The following is a 22,174-nucleotide window of genomic DNA, read 5'->3' as shown; positions in this document are numbered from 1 at the left end:
AATATCCATTCACTTTGAAGGCATTTGTATTCTTAAACATGAACTCAACTATCCCTTTAACTTTAGAGTTCTCACCAACTATTCTGATGGCACATTCCCTATTCTGTGCCGACATAAAGATTTTTCTTTCAAAAATTTATGAATTCGTGTCTGGATATGGGCTTAAAGTAGCCACACGAAGAATCAAAAGGGTTTTGAATTGATGCAAAACTCATATCATTGCGAAGGGAAAGCCTTGCTGATCAAATACAACAACTCGTTTCTTCAAAATATGTTTGGGGCCCGCAGTAATCAACTCTCAAAAATTTTAGTTTTGAGATCCAGATTTTCTGCCTTAATCAGTGGACTTTTATAGAGCGTTATTATTTGTGACGTCACAAAAGGGACACGGCTGGCTTACTGCAGACTGCTACACGGCACTGAGCTGTTTGAACAGTGTGTGACGTCACTTGTTAGAGCTCGCTACGCTCGTGTGTTTGGCTTACGTTCGGGGGGGGGGGTCTAAGAAGGGTCTTGAAAAATTGCATTTTACGCCTTTCCATGATATCTATATGATTTCTCAGCAAATTATTCGTGTTTTTAAAGAGAAAATCTTTCCATCCATATGTAATTTGTTCTAATTATCAGTTTTTAGTGAATTTTCTTTGTGCAGCTCCTTTAAGCCGAAATTATTTTAAACATGTAGACAATTTGAAAGAAATTGTGCAATAAAAAGGCATTCCACTGTTGTTTGCACATTTCATATAAACTGTTGTCGAGTATTGGCTGGGGGAAGGGAGGATAATTATTGATGGTTGATGAACAAAGATAGACCTCCTCTCCCACATTAGTAAGAGCCGCTACTGCACTATTCACCTCTAAATGTACTTTCAATAAATTCAAGTGATGCACAGAACTACGCATTCATACCAATGTGTTTCGAATTGATGTGTGTATGTTTATCTGCACTAATCAATGCAACAAATATATCTTGGTGTGACCTGCTTAATTATTATATTATATTTGGAAAGTGTAAGCTACTCTAAATTTGGAAAAGAAGGTGAAGTTCAACAAATCTTATCAACGGTTGCTGTAAAACCTTGATTTATATTTATTGAATGTATACATGTTATTGCAAATAAATACCTCGAAAGAGGATGAGAAAAAAAAAATCCCTGATAATGTAGTCACAATGTGGGGGTATATACCAATGTCTAAAAATGGTATATTTCGTTTTGAGATTTCCCTTGGTAGGTGCCCCCTTATCCAGAAAGTGCCCTTTTTTGGTCCCCCCCCCCCCACACTTTGTAACACGCTCCGTCGCACCGGCCTGGACCTCACGCCGTATTCGCTCGCTATGCTCTACTTGGACACTCAGATTTCATTGTCCCCCAAAAAATCATATGAAACGGATTGACGCCCCTGCCTACAGCCGGATCTGTCTTAGTGGCCACCAATCAAAAAGGCCGCCTGTCTTTAGTGGTCATGTATTCTGCACCTACCTAACCCGCAAATTCACAAAACGAAGAAATTTATTCGCGAACTATAGTAAACATATTCTCTGAACCCACAATAAGAACTGTAGGATTATAACATATTATTTACATTTAATTCCTATATTTCACGTAGGAATATTCGGAGATACACGCCCATTTCCCAAATGACGTTAGGTCACAGCAAAAAACTCGGAGTCGATTTTTGTTTTCTTACCCCATGAAGATTATCATTTAAACAGGTTTTTCTTATTATGTATTTTACTTTTGATTTATCCATTTTGCTTAATAAATTATACATCGGCACGATTCTAATTTCTTTTGCAGGCCCTAACATTATGTCTGGGGGCATTATGGAAAGCAGCCTGTTCTTATCATATCATAAAAAACACAAGAAGTAGTTTATTCTAGATCTCTTCACGAACAAAGAGCTACCCCCCCCCCCCCCCCCCTCCCCCAACGAAAAACAACCTTGAACTAAATGACTATTTTTCTTAAAGATATTCCCGAAGGAACCCCGTGTGGTTATAAAGCGATGAGTATTATGTTTACTCTTACAGATTGAAAGTTGAACGCTGTTGGAAGGTGATAAGCATGGCAATGGATATGAGTAAGATGACTGCGTTACTTTTCATCGGGGTTGTCACCGTCATGCTCGCCAGCCCCAGCGGGGTACGAGCTGGTTGCTGCTGCCCTTCAATGTGGACTTCGTTTGGGCGCCATTGCTACAGGTATAAATAACTTTATATCATTAGAAATGGCCCTTTTCCTGCTTTTGAGTGCGCTCATGAAGTAAAGCATTTACGCTGATCTGATCAGGCTTTCCTGTGAAAACAAAATTTGTATTATCATAATTTTTGTATACCATATGTACCATTTTTGTACCACTGTACCACTGCTCTTGAAAATGCCATGGTGTGAAGGAAAAATGCGCAATATAAAAAGTGGGCTGCAGAAACCAAAATTGGTCTGGATTCTCAATTCTATGACTAAAGCTAGTTTCACTGTAAAACATTAAGAGCATGGTATGTCTGATTCACTGTTATAGCAATTTAGTATTTCCCTAATTGTGTCTCTTAATTGCGCGTTTGTTTAAATTAAAGAGGTAAAATCACCTTAAAGGTACTATGTCCCATTTGCAGGCCAACAAAATGAAAAGGTTAAATTCCAACGGCTTTTGAAAGATAATACTAATTTAGGACTTCCCTAAAAGAGGTGAGGCTTAAAAATGTCTTCAAGTAGGAAAATAACGACTATTAGTTGTCAAATAGACTTAGGAGCTATAGAGCCAATAAGTAATAGTCTTGATCGTCAGACCATTGTACCGAATGGTCATACGTTTTATGCTGCGCAAAGATTCAATCAGTTTAATGTTGGCCATTACAAGAAGTGGGTTATTGATGTAGACAAATGCTCATGTACCCTTTACAGCTTATTTTATGTATGTTATTACCACAGAAGGAAAAGGTCAGTCAGTCACTCGATAGTGTCTGACAGTGAAGTCTCGCAAGTAAACAGGTTTCTTTGCATAATTTGAATATTAGGACACTGGTAACGTTTAAATTTCACAGATAGGACATACATGACATATTCATAGTTCCTGCAAAGTTCTACATAATTTGAGGTTTGCTACAAAAGGGACATAGTACCTTTAATATGTGATAGCTAGCTTTAATCTTTTTTTTTTTTGCTAGTCAGAAAACTAATGTTTCATTCGGCATGTGCCCCAATTTTCATATTCCTGAATCCATTCTTCGCTACATTTGTTGCTGTTTTTTTAACAGATTTTTTTCCTACAACCTAACGTGGGAAGCTGCTGAAATGATTTGCCGTACTCATTCAGTGCCCTCTCTCGGCGATGGAGACTTAGTCATAGACAGTTTAGGTCATCTTGTTTCTATTCATTCTCGACAAGAAAACGACTTCGTTGACACACTTTTCAAATCTTCGTACAAGAAACAGGTACTTTTATTCCATTTCAGATTTTTGATTGATTTAAAATTTCGATAGAATCCAACATCAACCTAATTTTGTTTGTACGTATTCGTTAGTTTTAACCAGCCATCGATCTTAGGCAATCTCAACCTAGGCCATATTTTAAAAGGGATAGTTGAGTTTTGGTATACAGGGCGCTACACAATTTTTTTTTTAGCATTAAATTAAAATGACATTAATCCTATTTGTTTGATGAAAGTCAGTTTAGAGACGGCTAAAATATCCATAAATATAACAATTTCTAAAATGTTGAACCAACCAGCGTTGGAAAAAAAACGAGATAGCGCCTTATACGTTTTATTCTAGCCAATGTCAATGTTGGCTCTTTGTTGGCTTTTTCGTGCTGATCTAAATTTGGGGGTATACAATTACCTTTATAGCAATTTTAGGTGCTAAAACGGCACTAGAAATGTCATTAATAAGAATAAGAGCAATAACCATGCAATTTGAAGGCATTTGCGGTCTGAAAACAGAAATCAACTATCCCTTTAGTCAGCACCCTGTCTTTTCCCCATTCCTTTAACCGATCATAAAATGATGACTTTTATATTTATCAAGCGAATGATGGTTGGCTGCGAAAGTTGATTATGTAAGCAGTATACATTTGTAAACTTTTTTCTAAATAATATAAATGTAAGGTACACATAATATTTCCCTTTAAAACGTTACGCACCTCAGAGTCATATTAATGTTCATTCCATTATGATTTTGACTGGATTCGGATAGCCTTTTCAGGAAATTGGCAATGTTTTTAAAGAATTGTGTCCAACATTGTTATGGACCTAGAGATAACATTTTGGGGACTTTTTGTGTTTATCATTGATATTTTTGATGGTATAGATCATAGTGTAGAAGGAAATATTATTTGGTTGTAAAACAGCGAAAAGTGCCTTTATTTTGTATTTATTTGTTTTACATGATGATTAAAAAGTTATAAACATTAATTAATAAAGAAAGAAAGGACCCCCCCCCCCCTGCAAAAAAGTATCTTCAATTTAAGAAATAGCAACGTAACATAATTGTCTACTTGCATTGGGCTATCACGTCATTTAGTGGTCAGAGTAATGAGGAATAATATTTATAAACTAATTGCTCTATCCATTTTCCCCCTCTTTCTCTCTCTCTCTCTCTTTACCGTTCTCTGTCTCTGTCAATATCTGTCTCTGTCTGCCTGTCTCTCTCTCTCTTCAACATCTCTTTCTCTCCTCCTTTCTCTTCCAATCTACCCCTTCTCCATCTCCCTCACACCCTCTCTCTTTCCCGTATCTGTTTCTTCGCCTTCTCTCTCCTCTCGCTTCCCTTGCTCTCCCTCTATTTCTCCCTCCGTCTCTCCCTCCATCTCTCCCTCCACCTCTCTCAATCATTCTCTCTCTTTATCAGGGTGTAGGGTACATGTGGATAGGGTTTCATGACGCCACATCAGATGCCAGCCATGAGTGGATAGACGGGACGGACAGTGACTACACTAACTGGTTTCCCGGTCAGCCCGATGGAACAGGCCGAGAGGACTGCACCGAGATGGTCTCTGCTTTCTCTGGTGATTGGAACGATGTGTCATGTACATCCACCCGGCAGACTTATTTCATATGTAAACTACCTTCTTGGTCATAGACATAATGATTCAAGGTGATGAGGAGCGGGGTTTAGCTGCAGCCCCTGATTTTTTTTCTCCAAATTCAAATAATCAGACAACTGTCATCTCATTTTTTATAGCGAGGTTGATCATTGTAAAACACCGCCGGTTTTAGGCAGACCCTCTTTGTCTCTGCTATTCACCATGGATCACGATATTCACCCCTAATGTTCGTATCGTAATGACAACGTGTCCTTGCTTAACAGAAAGGCCATATTAAAAATGTAATCAAATTCATCTGCTAAGTACCTCACCTAAATCGCCTGTAATGAATGATTGTATTTCGATAGTCATAATGCGAATTGAATACATTAATTATTGCAAGGTAGGACAAATTTTATAACTTAATTTTCCTACCCAGCAACAAGTAATGTATGCGATTAGCATTCTAAGTATTGCAATACAATTATTCGTAACAGGTGATTTACATAATTTGCAACGAGGCACTTATAACAAAGAGTTGTGCATTACATTCGATAACATTGCAAAAATGGCCTATTGTGAAACTATAATGCGTGTAAGAAAAAGACCGAATGTGAATAATTAAAAGGTCAAAGCGAGATATATTTGTTGCCTTGATTAGTACGTATACACATATACAAACCTCTATTCGAAACAGATTAGAAGTATGAAAACGTAGTTCTGTGCAGCACTTGAATTTATTGAAACTAAAGTTAGAGGTGAATATTGGAGTAGCGGCTTTTACTAATGTTGGTTAGCAGGCTTATCTTTGCTTATCAATCATCAATAATTATTACCCCCTCCCAAGCCAATACTCGACAACAGTTTATGTGAAATGTGCAAAATTGTTGCAATTTAGACTTACCCACGTATTGTAAAATTGCTTTCAAAATTTTCTTCATGTAAAATTATTTTAGCCTTATCCCATATCCAGACAAGAATTCACACATTTCAACGAAAATCGAAGATTTTACGAATTCTGAAAAAAGTCAGAAAGAGTAGCATTGCAACAACCCGTTTTTATTATACGACTGGCTTTACATCTACTTTGCGGCAGCCAATCACATCCCGTTAATATTTCTGCTCTGTTCGTTCTTACGATTTACTCCAATGAGTACAAGACGAAAGCTTTAGTATGTCTGTATTCGTTGCCAATTTCTCGATTTTGCAGTACCAATCATCTCTTTACAGTTATAATGCTTCATTTTTAGTAAGTACATCTTTATTACTTACGTGTTTTCATCAATGTATATCTTTTTCAATTCCGCCAGTGGCTACGATGAGAAAAATACTAAAACCTCCAAATCAAATCATCGAGGTAGAGGTTAATGCGATATCTATATAACAAAGTATATGTCTAAAATATCCACATATATCACAATCGCAACTATACATGTATTTTTGGAAAATCAACATTTAGGCAATTTTAATGGCCTTGTACGTCACATTTTGAAATGTGCTAACATTATCATGACGTATTTCTAATCCAAACATGATTTATGAGGAACATATAATATAAATTGCGTGAGTTAATTGTTCGAGAATAGTTGCGATCATGTTGAATAAAGTTAGTTCAAAGTTAATAAAAATGCTTTCTCTCTTTACTTTTTACTGTACGATTTAGATACTCTGAAGTCTGAACCATTAAAATATCTTGTTCTGTTTAAAATAAATCATGTGCATACAAGATTAAACATAATAACAATTGTCTTTTCCACTGGTACGACATGTTTAATTTTTTTACATTAAAACCAAAAGCAAGTGTACGTTCATAGAGGTCGTGAAAACTATTTTGAGAACAGAAATAAACATTGGAAACAAAAGCTGGCGTTGTCCTAGCCTCTTGTCGATGGCCCTCGCGTTGTTGGAGTCCGTAAACTTCCAACAACGCGAGGGCCATCGACAAGAGGCTAGCGTTGTCCGTAATACACAACCATTTGCAGGTAAATAGTACATACTTAACCAAGGCGACCAAATTACTAGACATTAGCAGCTCTGTGCGAGGAAATTGGCAATCTGATGCAAATATTTATATATAAAAAAAGAGTTATCAACACATTTCAGCAAAACAGTCATTCCTTACGATTGCTCTCTTGTGTACAAATGCTCCAGATCTCATTTGTCCTGTGACACCATCTGTCAATCATTAATGAGCTAAGAAGAGACAGTGGTAATGTAGCTTCACAAGAGCTTACTACCGGTTTACAATAGACCTTACAATACCAACATAGGAGTTGCTACGTCAGATGTTCTGTAGCATCACCAGGAAAAGAAAGGTAATGTGGAGGATATTGTATGAAAGAATACAATATTTTTGTGAGCATGTGCTGCAACTGGTTGTACACGCCTAATGTGACTTCGGCTCTAAATGTAACATCATGGTAAATCGAAAGTATTCTCTAAATATATAAAGTTAGAAATACATCATCTATCCCTACCAAAAAGTTGAGTTTAAAGATGAAGGTGAGTTCTGGTAATGCGATTGCATTGTGAAAGAAAAGGTGTGGAATGGATCAGAAAAAAGTTGATCATGTGGCATGTAAGTATTGGTGTGCACTGCAAGGTTCTGGAGTCATCAAAATCTTAATAAATTTGGCCCAGTCTTGGTAAAGTAACAAACACTGTACACAGAAAGATGTATATGGGACTACACAAATGGTATCGGTGCTAGCTTACCTTGATTTCCTTATCTTTTTATGCTCATTACTCAGCCAGTATACATTTTCTTCCAAAATTGTTTGGCACTTGACCTTTACTTGTAATCTTGAACATCCTGTGTAAGTTTCGTCTGATTCTGTGAGAATTCATTTTCTTTATTTCCCAGAACTCAAGTTTATCTTTCATGTCATTTTTTTTATATAAATTTGATCCATCAGAAGTCTGTTTAAAGCAATGGTATATATTTGGTAATATATCAAGATACATTTAAAGGTGTAGCATATTTATTAAAATAGTGTATTGCAGAAAGGGACTTCAATTCAATATTTAATTTTTTCGTGAGGTGTTCTCACTTTTCTTTAATACTCCATGTAGCTTCTAAACAAATATCGTTATTTCATGATTCATTCCCATCTTAGATTTACCAATCTCTCCTTTTCTTTACTTTGGCATATTTGCCTTCGCAATCATATTGAGTATGATGTCAATGTTTCCATCATTCTCCAGAATGGTCGTCAGATCGTCATCACGTGATTCAAGGAAAGTCAGAGATGAGTCTAGCACTACAAAAGCGTGTAGGATTCTCCCTGCTCCATTCTGTAAAAAGAAATAACACTCTTTAGTAAATACTTTTAATAGAATCTTACTTTACCTGAATGGAGGAGTTGCATTTTGACCTTTTCCCAGATAATAGAACAGGGTATAGATAAATATATATATTTTTATGTTCCTGTAAAGTTTGTCCCGCACTACATCTCTCATTTAAAAAAAACAGGATCACAAAGACTTCGTGAAATCATATGATGTACAGGGCTATTGTAGTTACATTTCATTAATTTTTCCAAAGTCATTTCGATCGTTTAAACAGTTTTAATGTCACTTCCAAAACAAATCTCAAACTTACTGCTTGGACGGCAATTTGATGCAAGTTTAGTATGACGTCATTCCATAGTCCAGACTCCTTCATTCTTTCCACAGCCTTTGTGACGTCACGTTGAATTACATCGATTTCTAAACGTCTAAGAGATCGTTGGTTACGTTTCATCCATTCAATCAGTCGCTCGGGAGAGGGGCTGGGCAAAGACGTGAATGCTGAGATGATTGACGTGTCATAGAAAACACTGGCTTCTGGAAGGGATCAATGAGTCATTAGATACATCCATTAAAATAAATGAAGGAAAACGTTTCTAGGCCCTGTAACACGATAGTTGCTATCAACCGCAAAATGGCAATGGCCAAATCAAGATCATCGTTGCACTCAATTGGTGGACTATCAACCAATCAGAATCGTTGTTTCAAATTTGCAATTGATTACATACATTTGTGTTACGGGACCCTTTGTAAGACAGCGTGAAACGCCTCTCAAACATTTTCAAGAAATCAACTCGAGGTCAAAGTTGTCAAAAAATACTGACCCCTGAGAAAGGATTATATATTCATGGGCAAGTCAAATATACGTCCCATACGTTGCTAAATCAACGAACATAAATTGACATAATAATAATATATCTCTTGTCAATGTTTTATCTGATTCAAGATTCAATTAGGACTATCAGCTGGATGCACTCATCAAATATATATGTACTGGGATTATAGGTGCAGTAGGTGACTTATGGAATAGAATAGTTTTGCCCTAATACATCAATAAAGTGAGGGAAAAGCATCTTGTAAGCCAGCATGGAGCATGATCGCAAACAATATAAAGGAATAAACTCAAAGGAAATTTCAATACGATTATATTGCGGTTAATAATCTTCCCACTTTATAACAAACAAAGAATGTCTGTCATTCGATTTCAGATCCTTTCTTGTTACCCCTGTTTACTATGTAAGTATTTTGTGGCAACAAATTAAGAAAACCTCACACAAGTCATGTTCGGCTGTTGAAATACGTCATTGTTATGGCACATTTCAATAGGTGACGACAAGGCAATGATTTAAAGTTCCAGCTCCCCTGAGTACCTATGTATCGACATAATCGACTTTGAACGTCAGGAAAAAAACAACATTAGCATTAATCATCAACCAAACAGTCTTTTACTAGCTGAAAATAGTGAAATCTGTGACAGGGTAAACGTGTCGAAGTACTAGAAGGAGGCGCGATAGCTCAGTTGGTAGAGCAGTGGTCTAGTAACCCTGTGACCCGGGTTTGAAACCAACTCGATGCGCTAGTGCCCTTTGGTAAGGCATTAATCCTCATTACCAGGTCACTCGGAGAGGACCTAAAGCCGTTGGCCGTCTGGTTGCTTACTAACACTTGGTATAGCACACCAAAATAAGTATAACTAAGACATGTTATTTGATGATTGCAAATGATCAAGCTTTATGAAAGCTTCAAAAAACAAAAAACATAATTGAAATCGGTCAATGCGTTGTGATTTTATACCATTTTTGTGATATCGCAAAATTACCGAAAAACCTGCCAGAAATGGTCAAATTGGCAAAAATGGCAAAATGCGACAAAGTTGACAACTCAATTCGTCACGTTCTTGGACACATTTAATAAATTGAATTATCAAACACTAAAATATCATCTTTGTGGTAAAAAATACAAAAAAGAAAATTCATATATCTATTACCGTTTTGAAAACAGAAGCAAACAAAATAAGTCATTTTTGCCATTTTTGCGAATCTGCAGATATGAAAAAGTTGTGAAAATAACTAAGTCCGCCTAATTAATATGCGCATAATGTAATCAAATCAAAACCGAACATGATACATCAATGAAACCTATGTATATCAGACAGGTATAGAATTTTTTTTTTTTTTTTGAAAAAAAAATATGAATATTCATCGAATATGCAAATTAGGTCATTTCAGCTAATTATATATATGGAAAGTCAAACTTTTCATTTTGTTGGCATTTTTTACATCATATATTTAAAGATCATATTTACACCAAACATTAACATTAAATTCCAAATATTTTTGCAATTCCAATAAAATATGGCGATGGAAATTACTTGGATCAACGTTACAGCTATTTTCTCATATGTTTCACAAATTATTCAGAAAAACCGATCAAATGATAAGAATTTGCAGATTTTCAGCTACATCACAGTACAGTTTTCGTTTAAAAAAATGTCTAATTTGAGGATTTATGACGATTTTCCGAGAAACCATTCGACAGGCCATAACATTCCACAAGGACTGAATTTCAGAGAAAAACAAAGTTTGGTGACCCCAGTACAGTTGTGGCTACCTATGAGTGAAACACATGAGGATACTGCATTTTAGTAGGGTAGTTTTATACATTGAGGTGCATTTTCACCACGCAGAATAATGTCACACATGGCTCAAAAGACAATATTCTAATTAATAATTTAACATATTTCCCACATGCCTATAACAATGAAACTACACAGAATTGTAGTTAAATGTATGCTTGAAAGATATGTGAAATAAAAATTTAAAAATATTGTTCAGTTTAAAAAAAATAAATTTACGAAAATTGCTTTTTCTACCAACTGACTGCTGTTGTGTGTGTGTGTGTGTGTGTGTGGGTGCGTGTGTGCGTGTGTGTGTGCGTGTGTTTGTCTGTGTGTGTGCATGGGGCAGACTGTGTGCAGTATGATCACCCTATTAACACGCATTTATGCTGTCTTAGCAGCCAGGTAAAATAACCACCACCACTAGCAGTAGGCGCACGTTCAGATTGTCGACACACTTCACTAAATAATCCATTGAGAGAGATATCAGTCCTTACCCATAGTCTTTTCCTCGTACTTCATGCTTCGATTCTCAGCTGATTTCTGCTTCCTTCGGCGAATCGATACAAGCGTGTAAAGATATGGATTAAGAGACGAGTTGACGGGTAGCACAAAGACTGCTGTCCATGCGTATACCTTCAAAGTAAAGAAATATATTAATCGTGATAACAATGGAATGTACATTGTATAGCATGTCAAATTAACTCTCAGATATTTCCATGACGTCAACAAAATGGGACACCGTTTTGCTACTTCTATGACTACAGAACAGCGAACATGAGTTGGTCTTTAAACAAGTCAGCTTGAAAAAGGTTTATATTTTTCTGAATCAAAGTCTTTCCACGTTGGTATTTCCTGAAGTAATACGGCCTGATCTTTCCAACAAAATTGAAAAATACTCATCTTCCCTACGAGTGACAGATTATAGCCCGTAGTTTGACCAACGATCTAACAGACCGAACAACACATCCCCCAAATAATTATCCATAAGGGCAAATTGCTCTGCCCTAACTTTGTCTACGACCACATTATTAGAGGTGTGGTAGTGGAAACTCACCTGTGCAGAAATTGTCAGAGTTCCACTCGCTGACATCAAGCCCATGATGATGATTGGTAACCAACAAACAAGGTCTGTACCAACAACAAGCGCCATCCTAGATGCCAGCTTGATGTTTTCAGCCAATCGCATATCCTCCTTAGACTTGTTCCTTTTCCCGACGATCCGCTGCTTCGACATCTGAAACATGCAGTAGATGGAGATGTAACATAGGAGGGTCACCAGGAACGCCACGAAGTTGACACCAATGAATAAGGAGATGGAGTAGTGCCATCCTGCAGGACGATCGACTGTTAGGGGTAGAGCCAGACAGACTCCTGATTGACCGTAGAACTTCCCTTCGACGAAAGCCGGGATAAGAGTTGGTAGAATGCCAAGGAAGGCGGCGAGGGCCCAGATGATGAGCTCAACTACTCGGGCACCACGAACAGAGAGGTGTAGTTGCGGTTTAAATGGCACCACCACATGGACACACCTATCAATGCTTATGACCGTGATCAGAAACACCGAAGCCTCGCTGGAGACAACGGAAGTGATACCTGCAACCTTGCACAGGATACTATCCTTCCAATCATCAGCATGAGCAGCATAGTTCCCTTGGTAAAAGACATCGGCTGACGCTATTGAAATCATGTACAAACCCATCAAGAAATCAGAGACGGCTAGGTTGGTGATCAGACTTGATTGGACGGTTGTATGTCGGCCCCATCCAGAATTGACGAGTCTATAGCCAACAACAAGGACGTTGCCAATGAAAGCACTGGTCCCGAGAATCCAGATAAAGATTCGAAGGATGTTATTGGCCATGAGATCTTCACACGACGAGAACTGGTCACGTGGTGCATTGCACTTAGGGGAATCCCCCAAACCCGCCAGGCAGCATAGAAGGTATTTGTCGGCATACCTATATATACATTTAAACAAAAACATATAAGCAAATCATGTCGGTACTAATGTTTTAGTTCATTTAACGGTATAAAAATGAAAACTCTTGTATAAATGTTACACCAACCCCAGTTTTATCAGTTATCTAGATTTTAGATTTTAAAACTTAAAGAAGACGGTTACGAGAAGGAAGATGCACAAATGATACAAACCGTCCAACAGAGATAATTCAAGAAACAATAGAAATATCTTACCCATGCTCAGCCTCCCCTACCATCATTTTGTTTGTAGTATTCAAATGATTTCATTTCTCATGCAAAACGCAATACAATGAATAAGTATATTACAAAAAATATATACAATGAAACAACAAATATAATAGAAATAGCACAAGAAAAGAGGAACACTGAGAAGCAGAGCTTGTTGAAGTATTAGTTCCTCAGATGCTGTTTTACAAAATATCTTGAAAAAAGTATTCTCATTACCACCTCCATGACATCCATTCCAAGCCCAGAAATTGACATCCGTCGCGGACCGTGAAAAAAGATCCCATTCAACGAATCCTCTCCTTTTCTTTCCTATGACTATGCCGCAAGGAGTCCCTATTGAAATGGATACCCCCCCCCCCCCTCATTTCGAGTTTCATGTCCGCCGTCATTGATCTATTTTGCGTTTTTATATAATTTCGACTAATATATTGTAACTTTTGGACCTACATGGTTTCTAGATTCTGTAAGCCTGTGAACGCGCCAAATTCAGTATCGCCTGATTCGAATATCAGTGTGTTTCGAATATCCCTGCAATGAAACACAAACAAACAAAAATAATTATTTATAAAAATACTAATTACAATTAATACAATTTATAGAACAAATACTTTATTAATTAATCGAACATTAATAATGTAGAAATATTTCAGGATGAGTGAATACTCAGCAACTATTTCACCAACATAGAGACATATATTCTTTTTAGCAGTGTCAAGGTGAAGTTAGTATAGTCAAAATACTATTTATAGAAATACACTATTCTTATTTCACATAAAAACATTCTCTATCTATTCCAAGCGAGTAATTAAACATATGACAGTTTGTTTTTTAAAGTAATGTTGATATCATCCGCTAATACATCAGCTAAACTAAATCAAACAACGCGTACTGTAATACACAAAATGTGATATTACTCAAGCCTCTATTTGTTACAGGATATACATTTTTTTCTTCCAGAAATTAAATAAATGTGCTTACAACTCTTGGAGGTTGGTTAGGTTATCAAACGTTCCTATTTCAATCATCTGCAGAGGATTGTGTGAAAGGTTCCTGAAGATAGAGAGAGAGAGAAAGAGGTATATAGAAAAAATACTAATTTTATGATAGGGTTTTATTGGTAATGTCCGTTTTTCCCTCATTCTGGGATTATTGCATATGTTTATGGATCAGGATTATATTGATATATGAACCGCTATGTATTCCAAAGAATTGTAATAAATGATAACCAACTTTAAAGATTACGAAAAGAATGGGCACATAGATAATTACAGCTAAACACAAATTAATTTACTAAATTCCAAATGCATGCATCATTGTTATAAGCTTCACATGGAGTACTGGGAAAACTTCTCCACACTCATATTTCAAATGGAGTAAAATATAATAGCCTGACAATTCTCAGACGCACATATTCATTTAATATAATGCAACATTTATTTAATATAGATAATAATCTTAGCTTTACAAGTCATCGAACGTAAGAGCACTGAAGACATAACAGACATAAAAGAAAACATGGAAGTGTAAAACTAGCATTTGTTAACAAACATTAATAACAAGATGAATGGAAAATACGGACAATTCAAAGAGAAACTTACAAAGTAACTAATCGTTGTAAACCTCCGAATACACCTTGAAATAACATGTTGATGTCATTTAATGCGAGATCTCTGACAGAAAAGGGGAAGACAAATGCATTGGTACATTATCATTCATCTTAAATAATATATGATATAGGCCAATTTCGTAATGTTACCAAAATTTATACTTAAGTGCCCCGATACGAATTATTTCATTCACCTGTTTAGGAATAATGGTATTTCAATAGTCATAATGTAATTTGCAAATGTGACGTGTTTTTAGGTAGGGCAAACCATAATGTTTGTCCTACCTAACGACAACTAATATATGCATTTGAATTCATAATTTGAACAATTACCATTATATCCATAGTTACTTTCATTACATTATTTTGTCATTACCATTATATCCATAGTTACTTTCATTACATTATTTTGTCATTACAATGGCTTTACATTCATCACATTAAACTACAAAGTAAAAACTTTCAAATCAATAAAACGGTGCTTACATTAGAAACATTTGATTTGATCATTATCGGAAAGAAAAGTTACGTAATGTTTTTACATAAATAAATATTATAAACAAATGCTGAAGTTCTTGACAGATACCCTGAACTCTTGAGATAAACGTATTCTGATTGAATTGGATTGACGGTTACTTTTGAACTGAATAGATTAGTTGCGTAATGTAAGGTTTTGAGCCATCAGAGTTATAAATGTAATAACAATAGTACTAACATGAATAAAATATAGTAACGATAACAACATAATCAGAACACATGGGATTTTTACATAAATAAATATTTTTTCTTGGGTTTAGTGTGTAATACTTACAGGTGCAAAATATTTGAACTTTCTGAAAATGATCCGTGTTCAATCTCTGAAACTCCTGATTTTTTAAAGGCACTGTATGAAAGATAAAGAAAATTATGTTTATATTTAACACAATCAAATGAATCGTAAAAGCAAAAAAAATTGCAATGTTCATGAATAAAATTCAATTGGTAGAAATAGTTGACAAAGAAAGGATATGTTTGTTTATCAGTTTAGTCATCAATGTCATCACTCTTATCATCGTCGTCATCATCATCATCATCGTCGTCATCATCATTATCATTTTCATCGTCATCATCATCATCATATTCAATTGTCATTTTACATGTAGTTGTTAAAGAGCATCAAAGTCCCAGATGACTACTTAGCCGGTAGTAATGGTACGAGTGGTGGGGATGGTGGCGGCTGTAATGGTTGTGGTGGTGGTGGTAGTAGTAGAAGTTATAGTAAAAGTAGTAGTAGTAATAGTAGTAGTGGTATAGTAGTAATAATACATTAATAATAGTAGTAGACGAAGTGGTACATTATTTACTGTGTAAATTCACTTACACTTCAACGAGGTAAGGTAGCATGGACGGTACGATTATCCCATTCTCATTCGCATCTGTTTCCAAGGCATTCACGATATCTCTGGTACCACATGGCATTTCTCTCTCACAACCAAGGGACCTAAATGATTTCGATGATAATTGCAATGATTCTGTCACAAGAATGTGAATGTTAGTGTCTAGAAATGGCATGAACGACCGATGCAGGGTTGGAAGATGTTTCATCTTCAAGGTAAGACCGGAAGACTCAAACTTGTATAATGACAGGCATTAAATATATGAGAATAGATAGTATAGTATCCCTTTATATTTGTATTCAACGACTTTTGTCAAGAATATAAGTTAGAAATATCTTCTTTTTGTAAAAGTGAAGTTCAATTTTTCCATATACGTGGGGTTTACATCTATATTTGTGTGGAAACTCAAATATCTATAGCTTTAATGAACGATTAAACTGGTTGTCATGATAAACCTGGTATACATGCAAAGATCTCTAGTTTTGAAGCTTTAATCACGTGATTATGGTTGATTATGCTTGAGAAGCATTACTTCTATCCCTTTCTACGATTTTATTCACTGAAACTGTCAAATATATGGTATATACAAAGTGACAAGTTTTTACAGTTTTCTAAGATTCCTCGGTAGAGATGTGATGCGTAAGGTATGAACGTGACAGGTGAATGAAAGTCCAGTACAGGTGCATCCATCGGGGCAACCAGCTATTGATGGTGAGAGAGAAAGATTGGTGAGAAAGAGAACCCTGTCATTCAGTAATGCTTTGGTTTAAGAATAGAATGCAATACACATGGTTGCATTGTTTTACAAGAGTTAATTATTATTAGGATCTCTGTCCAGTAGTGCCGTACGTGTTTCTGCCATCGAACTGGATCGACCAAATCAATTGAGTCATAATATATATATGCAATATTTTTTTCCCGTAACATGAGAGTAATTTTAATAGTTTCATACTATTAATTAAAAGTAATGTTAACTGTTATTGTATAATTGTTTTAAATGGGGGCACGCTACAAGAGTCCTATCTCGCACCCCGGGGCAACGTGTCTGACACGGCCGGTTGTAGCAACTAGTCCGAAGATCAAGATTACATTAATCTTGATCTAAGGAGACACGAACGAACGAACAAGAGTTAACATAACCATATCATATTAATTGAATATCAAGATGTTGATGTCACACCGAAAAAACCGACACAGAATCACAACACATCGATCATTTTTTGTAATGTTGCTATGTCGGGAGCCGATACAGGCCCGACATAAACCGACGATCCCGAGCTGACCATGTATACGGAGCCCGATTGCACCCTGCTAGTTCCCCTGATCAGCCCCGGTAGCTCAAGTATTTAAATGATCATGCAGCACAGCTATAGTTTCTAATCTGTATATTGGGGTGGGCTTTTAAGCTAGGCGATTAAAAGCGAAGGAGCAAGGCAGTTATGAAGAGGAGTGGGAGTGGTAACTTGTTGCCTCTCCACAATCCCTTTTTCTTTCTCTTTATTCATCCTTGATGTTTTCCCTTTTGGTGAATGTAGGGGCACATTTTCCAAAAGACCCCATTACAGTACTAAAAACATCACCAGGTGCATATGTCTGCGACTGTTTACAAACTTTTAAAAAAAACTCTGAAAAATTCCCATCAACCCAGGTCATATGGGTAAAAGCATGGTCTAGCATGCATGCACCGATATGTAAAACATGTTTACATTTAAAATTAGAAAACTTGGAATTGTATCAACTACAGATGAAAAGGTGAAAATATGAATGATAATAAATATATAGTAATTTGAAAATGGTCTCAATTTGTTAAATGTAGTACATTTCTTGCGGGATAAAAGGGAAATTAAAGATATTAGAATATATACAAATGCCAAAGTAAATAATAATGACTGAGTGACATCACAAACCCGTAATCAGGAACTTAGGCAATTCGTCGAATAATTTTCAAAGTTAACCATTGCTTTATATTAAAGTTAAAATGCAAGAATTAGTCCACAGAATACATCATCTTCACACCTACCACAAAACATTTCGTCATCTTGATCAGGACAGTGTATTACGTCATCACAGACATGATCAGGACTGATGCAGATCTTGTTGCCATGACAACGGTATGACCCAGCTGGACAATCAAATGTATCTAGGGAAATAAACATTAATCAATCATGAAATATTACTTTAGTTCATGTAATACCTATCGAAGCATTACTTTGTTTTGTGTGTATATGGCAAGCGTCATCAAGCTGAACGAAATTCATGGCTAATAGGAGACCCACAAGATCCAGGAATCCGTGAAATGTTGGTCTCAGGCTTCTGATATCGTGAGCATTCTTGACTAATTGTTAGAAGGTACATACTACCTTAACCTTTGGCCTTTGAAACTTCCGCTTCTGTTAAAGCTTATTCTTTTGATTCTGTTTTCGGTCTACAGGGAATTCCCCCTTATTCTGCCTGTGGATAGCTTAATTCATTACCACAAGCGGATAACTACCTCTGCCCCTAATAATACTAAAGGACTAGCAGGTCATACCACACTCTTGTTCATCTTCTCCTGTAGGGCAGTCCATCTTTCCATCGCATCGATATCGTAGAGGAATACAGTAAGAGTCTGGACACTTCACTGTCCAAGATGGACATGTGTGCGTCTCTGGAATAGAACCATAACATTGTACATTCTATCAAATTCAATCAAATTCGAAGAAAGTATACCTCAAATACTAATCTCCTCGCTTAGTTCGATAATTTGATCATTTTACAGAGACAGATATTACTGAAACTATAATTATGAGCATCTTAAAATCAGAAGAGAGTCTTGACGTAAATTCTACTGTGGTTGGATAAGTACACTGGCATAACACTTGACAATCATTCTACTTTGCATAATTTTTTCCTTATTGCCAAATAATCGAGGAATACAAGTGATTGTTACACTGTTGGTCATAAAGGTGGAATATTTTTTTTTATCCCAGTTTAGGGAAGGATTTTTAAAAATTATTTATTTCTAATAGATCTAGATAATGGCATACATTCTCAGATTTTATTGAATACTAATTTGCGAGTATTTGTTTTGCGTGACTGCTTCATCATATGTGTGTTACTATGCTAATCAGCTAAGGGACCTACGTCCTTAAGTCATGATTGACAGTAATGAGGATTAATGCCTCACAAAGGGGCACTGATATATAGCTGATCGACACGATTTTTATCCTGGGGCCTCACAGTAACGAGGCCATTGCTTAGCCCCTGAATCATGACTGTACGCAGTGTTTGCTAGGGTACGCGGCCCCTTCCACAAATCCCCCAAAACGAAGAAAATGCAATACATTGTCAAAAATTCATTGCATTTTCCCCCGGCCCCCAACAGAAAAAATTCCTCTGTAGGGCCATGCATTATGGTTCAAGGCATGGCCACACAAAGAAATTTTTCCTGTTGGTGGCCGGGGGAAAATGCAATGAATTTTTGACAATTTATTGCATTTTCTTCGTTTTGGGGGATTTGTGGAAGGGGCCGCGTACCCTAGCAAACACTGCGTACAGTCATGATTCAGGGTCTAAGCAATGGCCTCGTTACTGTGAGGCCCCAGGATAAAAATCGTGTCGATCAGCTATATATCAGTGCCCTTTTGTGAGGCATTAATCCTCATTACTGTCAATCATGACTTAAGGACGTAGGTCCCTTAGCTGATTAGTATAGTAACACACATATGATGAAGCAGTCACACAAAACAAATACTCGCAAATTAGTATTCAATAAAATCTGAGAATGTATGCCATTATCTAGATCTATTAGAAATAAATAATTTTTAAAAATCCTTCCCTAAACTGGGGTAAAAATAAATATTCCACCTTTATGACCAACAGTGTATATAGTCATTACGATAAAATATCACTTTATATTTAGATACTTACTAGCTTAAATTGAATTATGCACAATAAAGATTCAGACCGTTTTGGAAAAGTATTAAAGTGTTCGAAATAACCGCGTTCGCTTACATCAAATTAGCAATCATCGTTATGAACTCTGGGTTTATTTTAGGAAAGTTTGTATTTAATGACCAAAATGAAAGTCGTATTTCTTACTACACTTTTTGAGATTTGTGACGTCACGGCAGCCATTGAGTAACCCAACTTCATTGAGTTCATACATGCAGATTGTATCCAGTGGTGCGCATGCGCCGTTATCACACTTCAGTTCAGTGTCCGATTTACAGACAATATGTGGATTGATGTAATCTGGGTTAATTGAAAGAAATTTATACATGTAATCTAACAATTTAGTGATTTTGAAACAATGGTATCATGAACAGTTTTCAAAAGAAATCTAGGCCGATAAAGTAACTAAAAAGGAAGATCATCACAAACCCGTCACAAGTATTTTGCAAAAGAATCATGCATTGTCATAGTGTTCTTTAAACGAAGAGATCAAATGACTACTGTCGCACTTTGGGATGTGAAATTTCCTTTGATATCTGTTAGCAAATGAAATAAAATTCATAAAAATCAAGTAAAAAGAAAAAATTAAGAATAAAGATTAAGGATTACCCTTTTTCAAATAAATATTCTTTCATATTACCACACTGGTCTTCGTCCTCATTAGTCCTGCCGATACAATCCAGCATGCCATCACATCTAACTTTGTTTGGAAACAAAGACCCATCAAAACACTGGAACGCTGACGATGATAGCTCAAGAACTAAGGTAAACAGAAAAAATAATTTGATTTTCATTAAAAAAAGTTTCAATACTTGAATCCTATAAGCGGATAAACAACGAAAACATGGAGTGGAGTCTGTAGCGACGGAAAAACAGGAAGCATGTTGGAAAGGAAGAAAGTGAGGGAGAGACGGACATACAGACAGACAGAGATAGATATAAAGAGTGAGGGAAAGAGGGAAAGAGCGTGCACGCCAGAGAGAGAGAGAGGAGGGAAAAATTGTCATTCGAATACTTCATAATTATCTTCTTCTTACATATAGATACAACAAATATACGTCAAACTTGTTAAAAAATTAAAACAGATTTATTTGAGAAATAGACCGGGGAAATGAAGCAAAAAAGAAAAATTTAAATGTTACTTACCACAACCAACTTCATCTGAAGAGTCATAGCAGTGTATAATAAAGTCACACCTCTTGAAGATTGCTATGCATTGTCCGTTGTCACATGTAAACTCAGACTCTGAGCATCGAGGATAAACTGTAAGATTCAATATCGTGATCAGGTAATCAGTTTTCTTGCCACTAGTTTGTTTTTTCGGCCTTTCCGTACATAAGTTGTGTTAACTTAGTCACCCAAGAACTAATTTATTGAATTATTTATTAATTTATTCATTCGTGTATTTTTTTTCTTCAGCGTAGCATTGTCAGTTACACAACTGCTCCCCCCCCCCCCCCCCCCCCCAAATGGACCTGTTGGCCTAGATTAAATATACATATACAATATGATTAAAGATTCCATTTTTTAGAAAATGAATTGCTAAGCTTTACATACACATCAAATAGGGTTCTAGGACAATTACCCCCGAGGAAAATTACCCCCCCCCCCGAGGACAATTACCCCCTAGGACAATGACGGGGGTAATTTTCCGGGAGGTTATTTTCCGGGAGGTAATTGCCCAGGGGGTAATTGTCCTGATACGATCATATAGTGATTTTAAGGGAAACTAAGAATAATCTGTCAATAATAAAAGCAAATCTAAAAAAACTTTCGTTCAAAAATTCGCAAAAAAATTAAACTAAACCTTAAACAAAAAGACAAACAACTAAACAACAAAAACAACAACACGAGAAAAAAAAGTCAATTTAAAAACTTAATCTAACCATACTGTTTAAATTCAACATCATTATGATTAAATTGCAATGCGTCTCTCCCCCCCCCCCCCCCCCACTCTTCCCTCTCTCTCTCTCTCTCTCTATATATATATATATATATTAACAGGGGTTTATATAATGCAACAGTTTAGGAATACCTGAACTTACCCTGTAGACTAAAGAAAAAAAAATATGACCATTACAGGAATCAATAAGCCTACTTTTGCATCATCATTGTTTTTAT

At 36.2% G+C, this 22,174-nt stretch overlaps 2 protein-coding genes across 2 annotated transcripts; one reads left to right on the top strand and one right to left on the bottom strand.

The window, feature by feature from the left end:
• The first annotated feature begins 2,087 nt into the window (after positions 1-2,087).
• LOC754580 (echinoidin-like) lies at positions 2,088-5,888 on the top strand. The gene is made up of 3 exons (XM_001186224.2): positions 2,088-2,203; positions 3,257-3,434; positions 4,848-5,888. Exons 1-3 carry the CDS (start codon positions 2,088-2,090, stop codon positions 5,076-5,078), a joined length of 525 nt encoding a protein of 174 aa, XP_001186224.1. The 3' UTR covers positions 5,079-5,888.
• A 2,272-nt stretch (positions 5,889-8,160) lies between these two features.
• On the bottom strand, positions 8,161-13,149 carry LOC105446889 (G-protein coupled receptor GRL101-like). Its single transcript, XM_011684276.2, has 5 exons — positions 13,124-13,149; positions 11,985-12,888; positions 11,425-11,563; positions 8,624-8,847; positions 8,161-8,316 (listed from the first exon to the last, which is right to left on the bottom strand). The coding sequence occupies exons 1-5, from the start codon at positions 13,147-13,149 to the stop codon at positions 8,161-8,163; spliced, it is 1,449 nt and encodes a 482-aa protein (XP_011682578.1).
• Between the last annotated feature and the right edge of the window lie 9,025 nt (positions 13,150-22,174).

This window comes from Strongylocentrotus purpuratus, unplaced genomic scaffold (assembly GCF_000002235.5).
Source record: "Strongylocentrotus purpuratus isolate Spur 01 unplaced genomic scaffold, Spur_5.0 spur5_scaffold_12, whole genome shotgun sequence".
Classification (NCBI taxonomy): domain Eukaryota; kingdom Metazoa; phylum Echinodermata; class Echinoidea; order Camarodonta; family Strongylocentrotidae; genus Strongylocentrotus; species Strongylocentrotus purpuratus.
Note: the sequence above shows the minus strand (reverse complement) of the source record. Positions and strands in the feature narration are given on the sequence as shown.

What these genes read in the sequence shown, in the direction of transcription:
- LOC754580 (XM_001186224.2), top strand. Translation starts at nt 2,088, where the DNA reads ATGACTGCGTTACTTTTCATCGGGGTTGTCACCGTCATGCTCGCCAGC. An exon ending in TTTGGGCGCCATTGCTACAG is followed by an intron (nt 2,204 to 3,256) that starts GTATAAATAACT and finishes TTTTTTTAACAG; the next exon opens with ATTTTTTTCCTACAACCTAA. An exon ending in AATCTTCGTACAAGAAACAG is followed by an intron (nt 3,435 to 4,847) that starts GTACTTTTATTC and finishes TCTCTTTATCAG; the next exon opens with GGTGTAGGGTACATGTGGAT.
- LOC105446889 (XM_011684276.2), bottom strand. Translation starts at nt 13,149, where the DNA reads ATGATGGTAGGGGAGGCTGAGCATGG. An exon ending in CTCTGACAATTTCTGCACAG is followed by an intron (nt 11,564 to 11,984) that starts GTGAGTTTCCAC and finishes TTTACTTTGAAG; the next exon opens with GTATACGCATGGACAGCAGT. An exon ending in ATCAAATTGCCGTCCAAGCA is followed by an intron (nt 8,317 to 8,623) that starts GTAAGTTTGAGA and finishes TTCTTTTTACAG; the next exon opens with AATGGAGCAGGGAGAATCCT.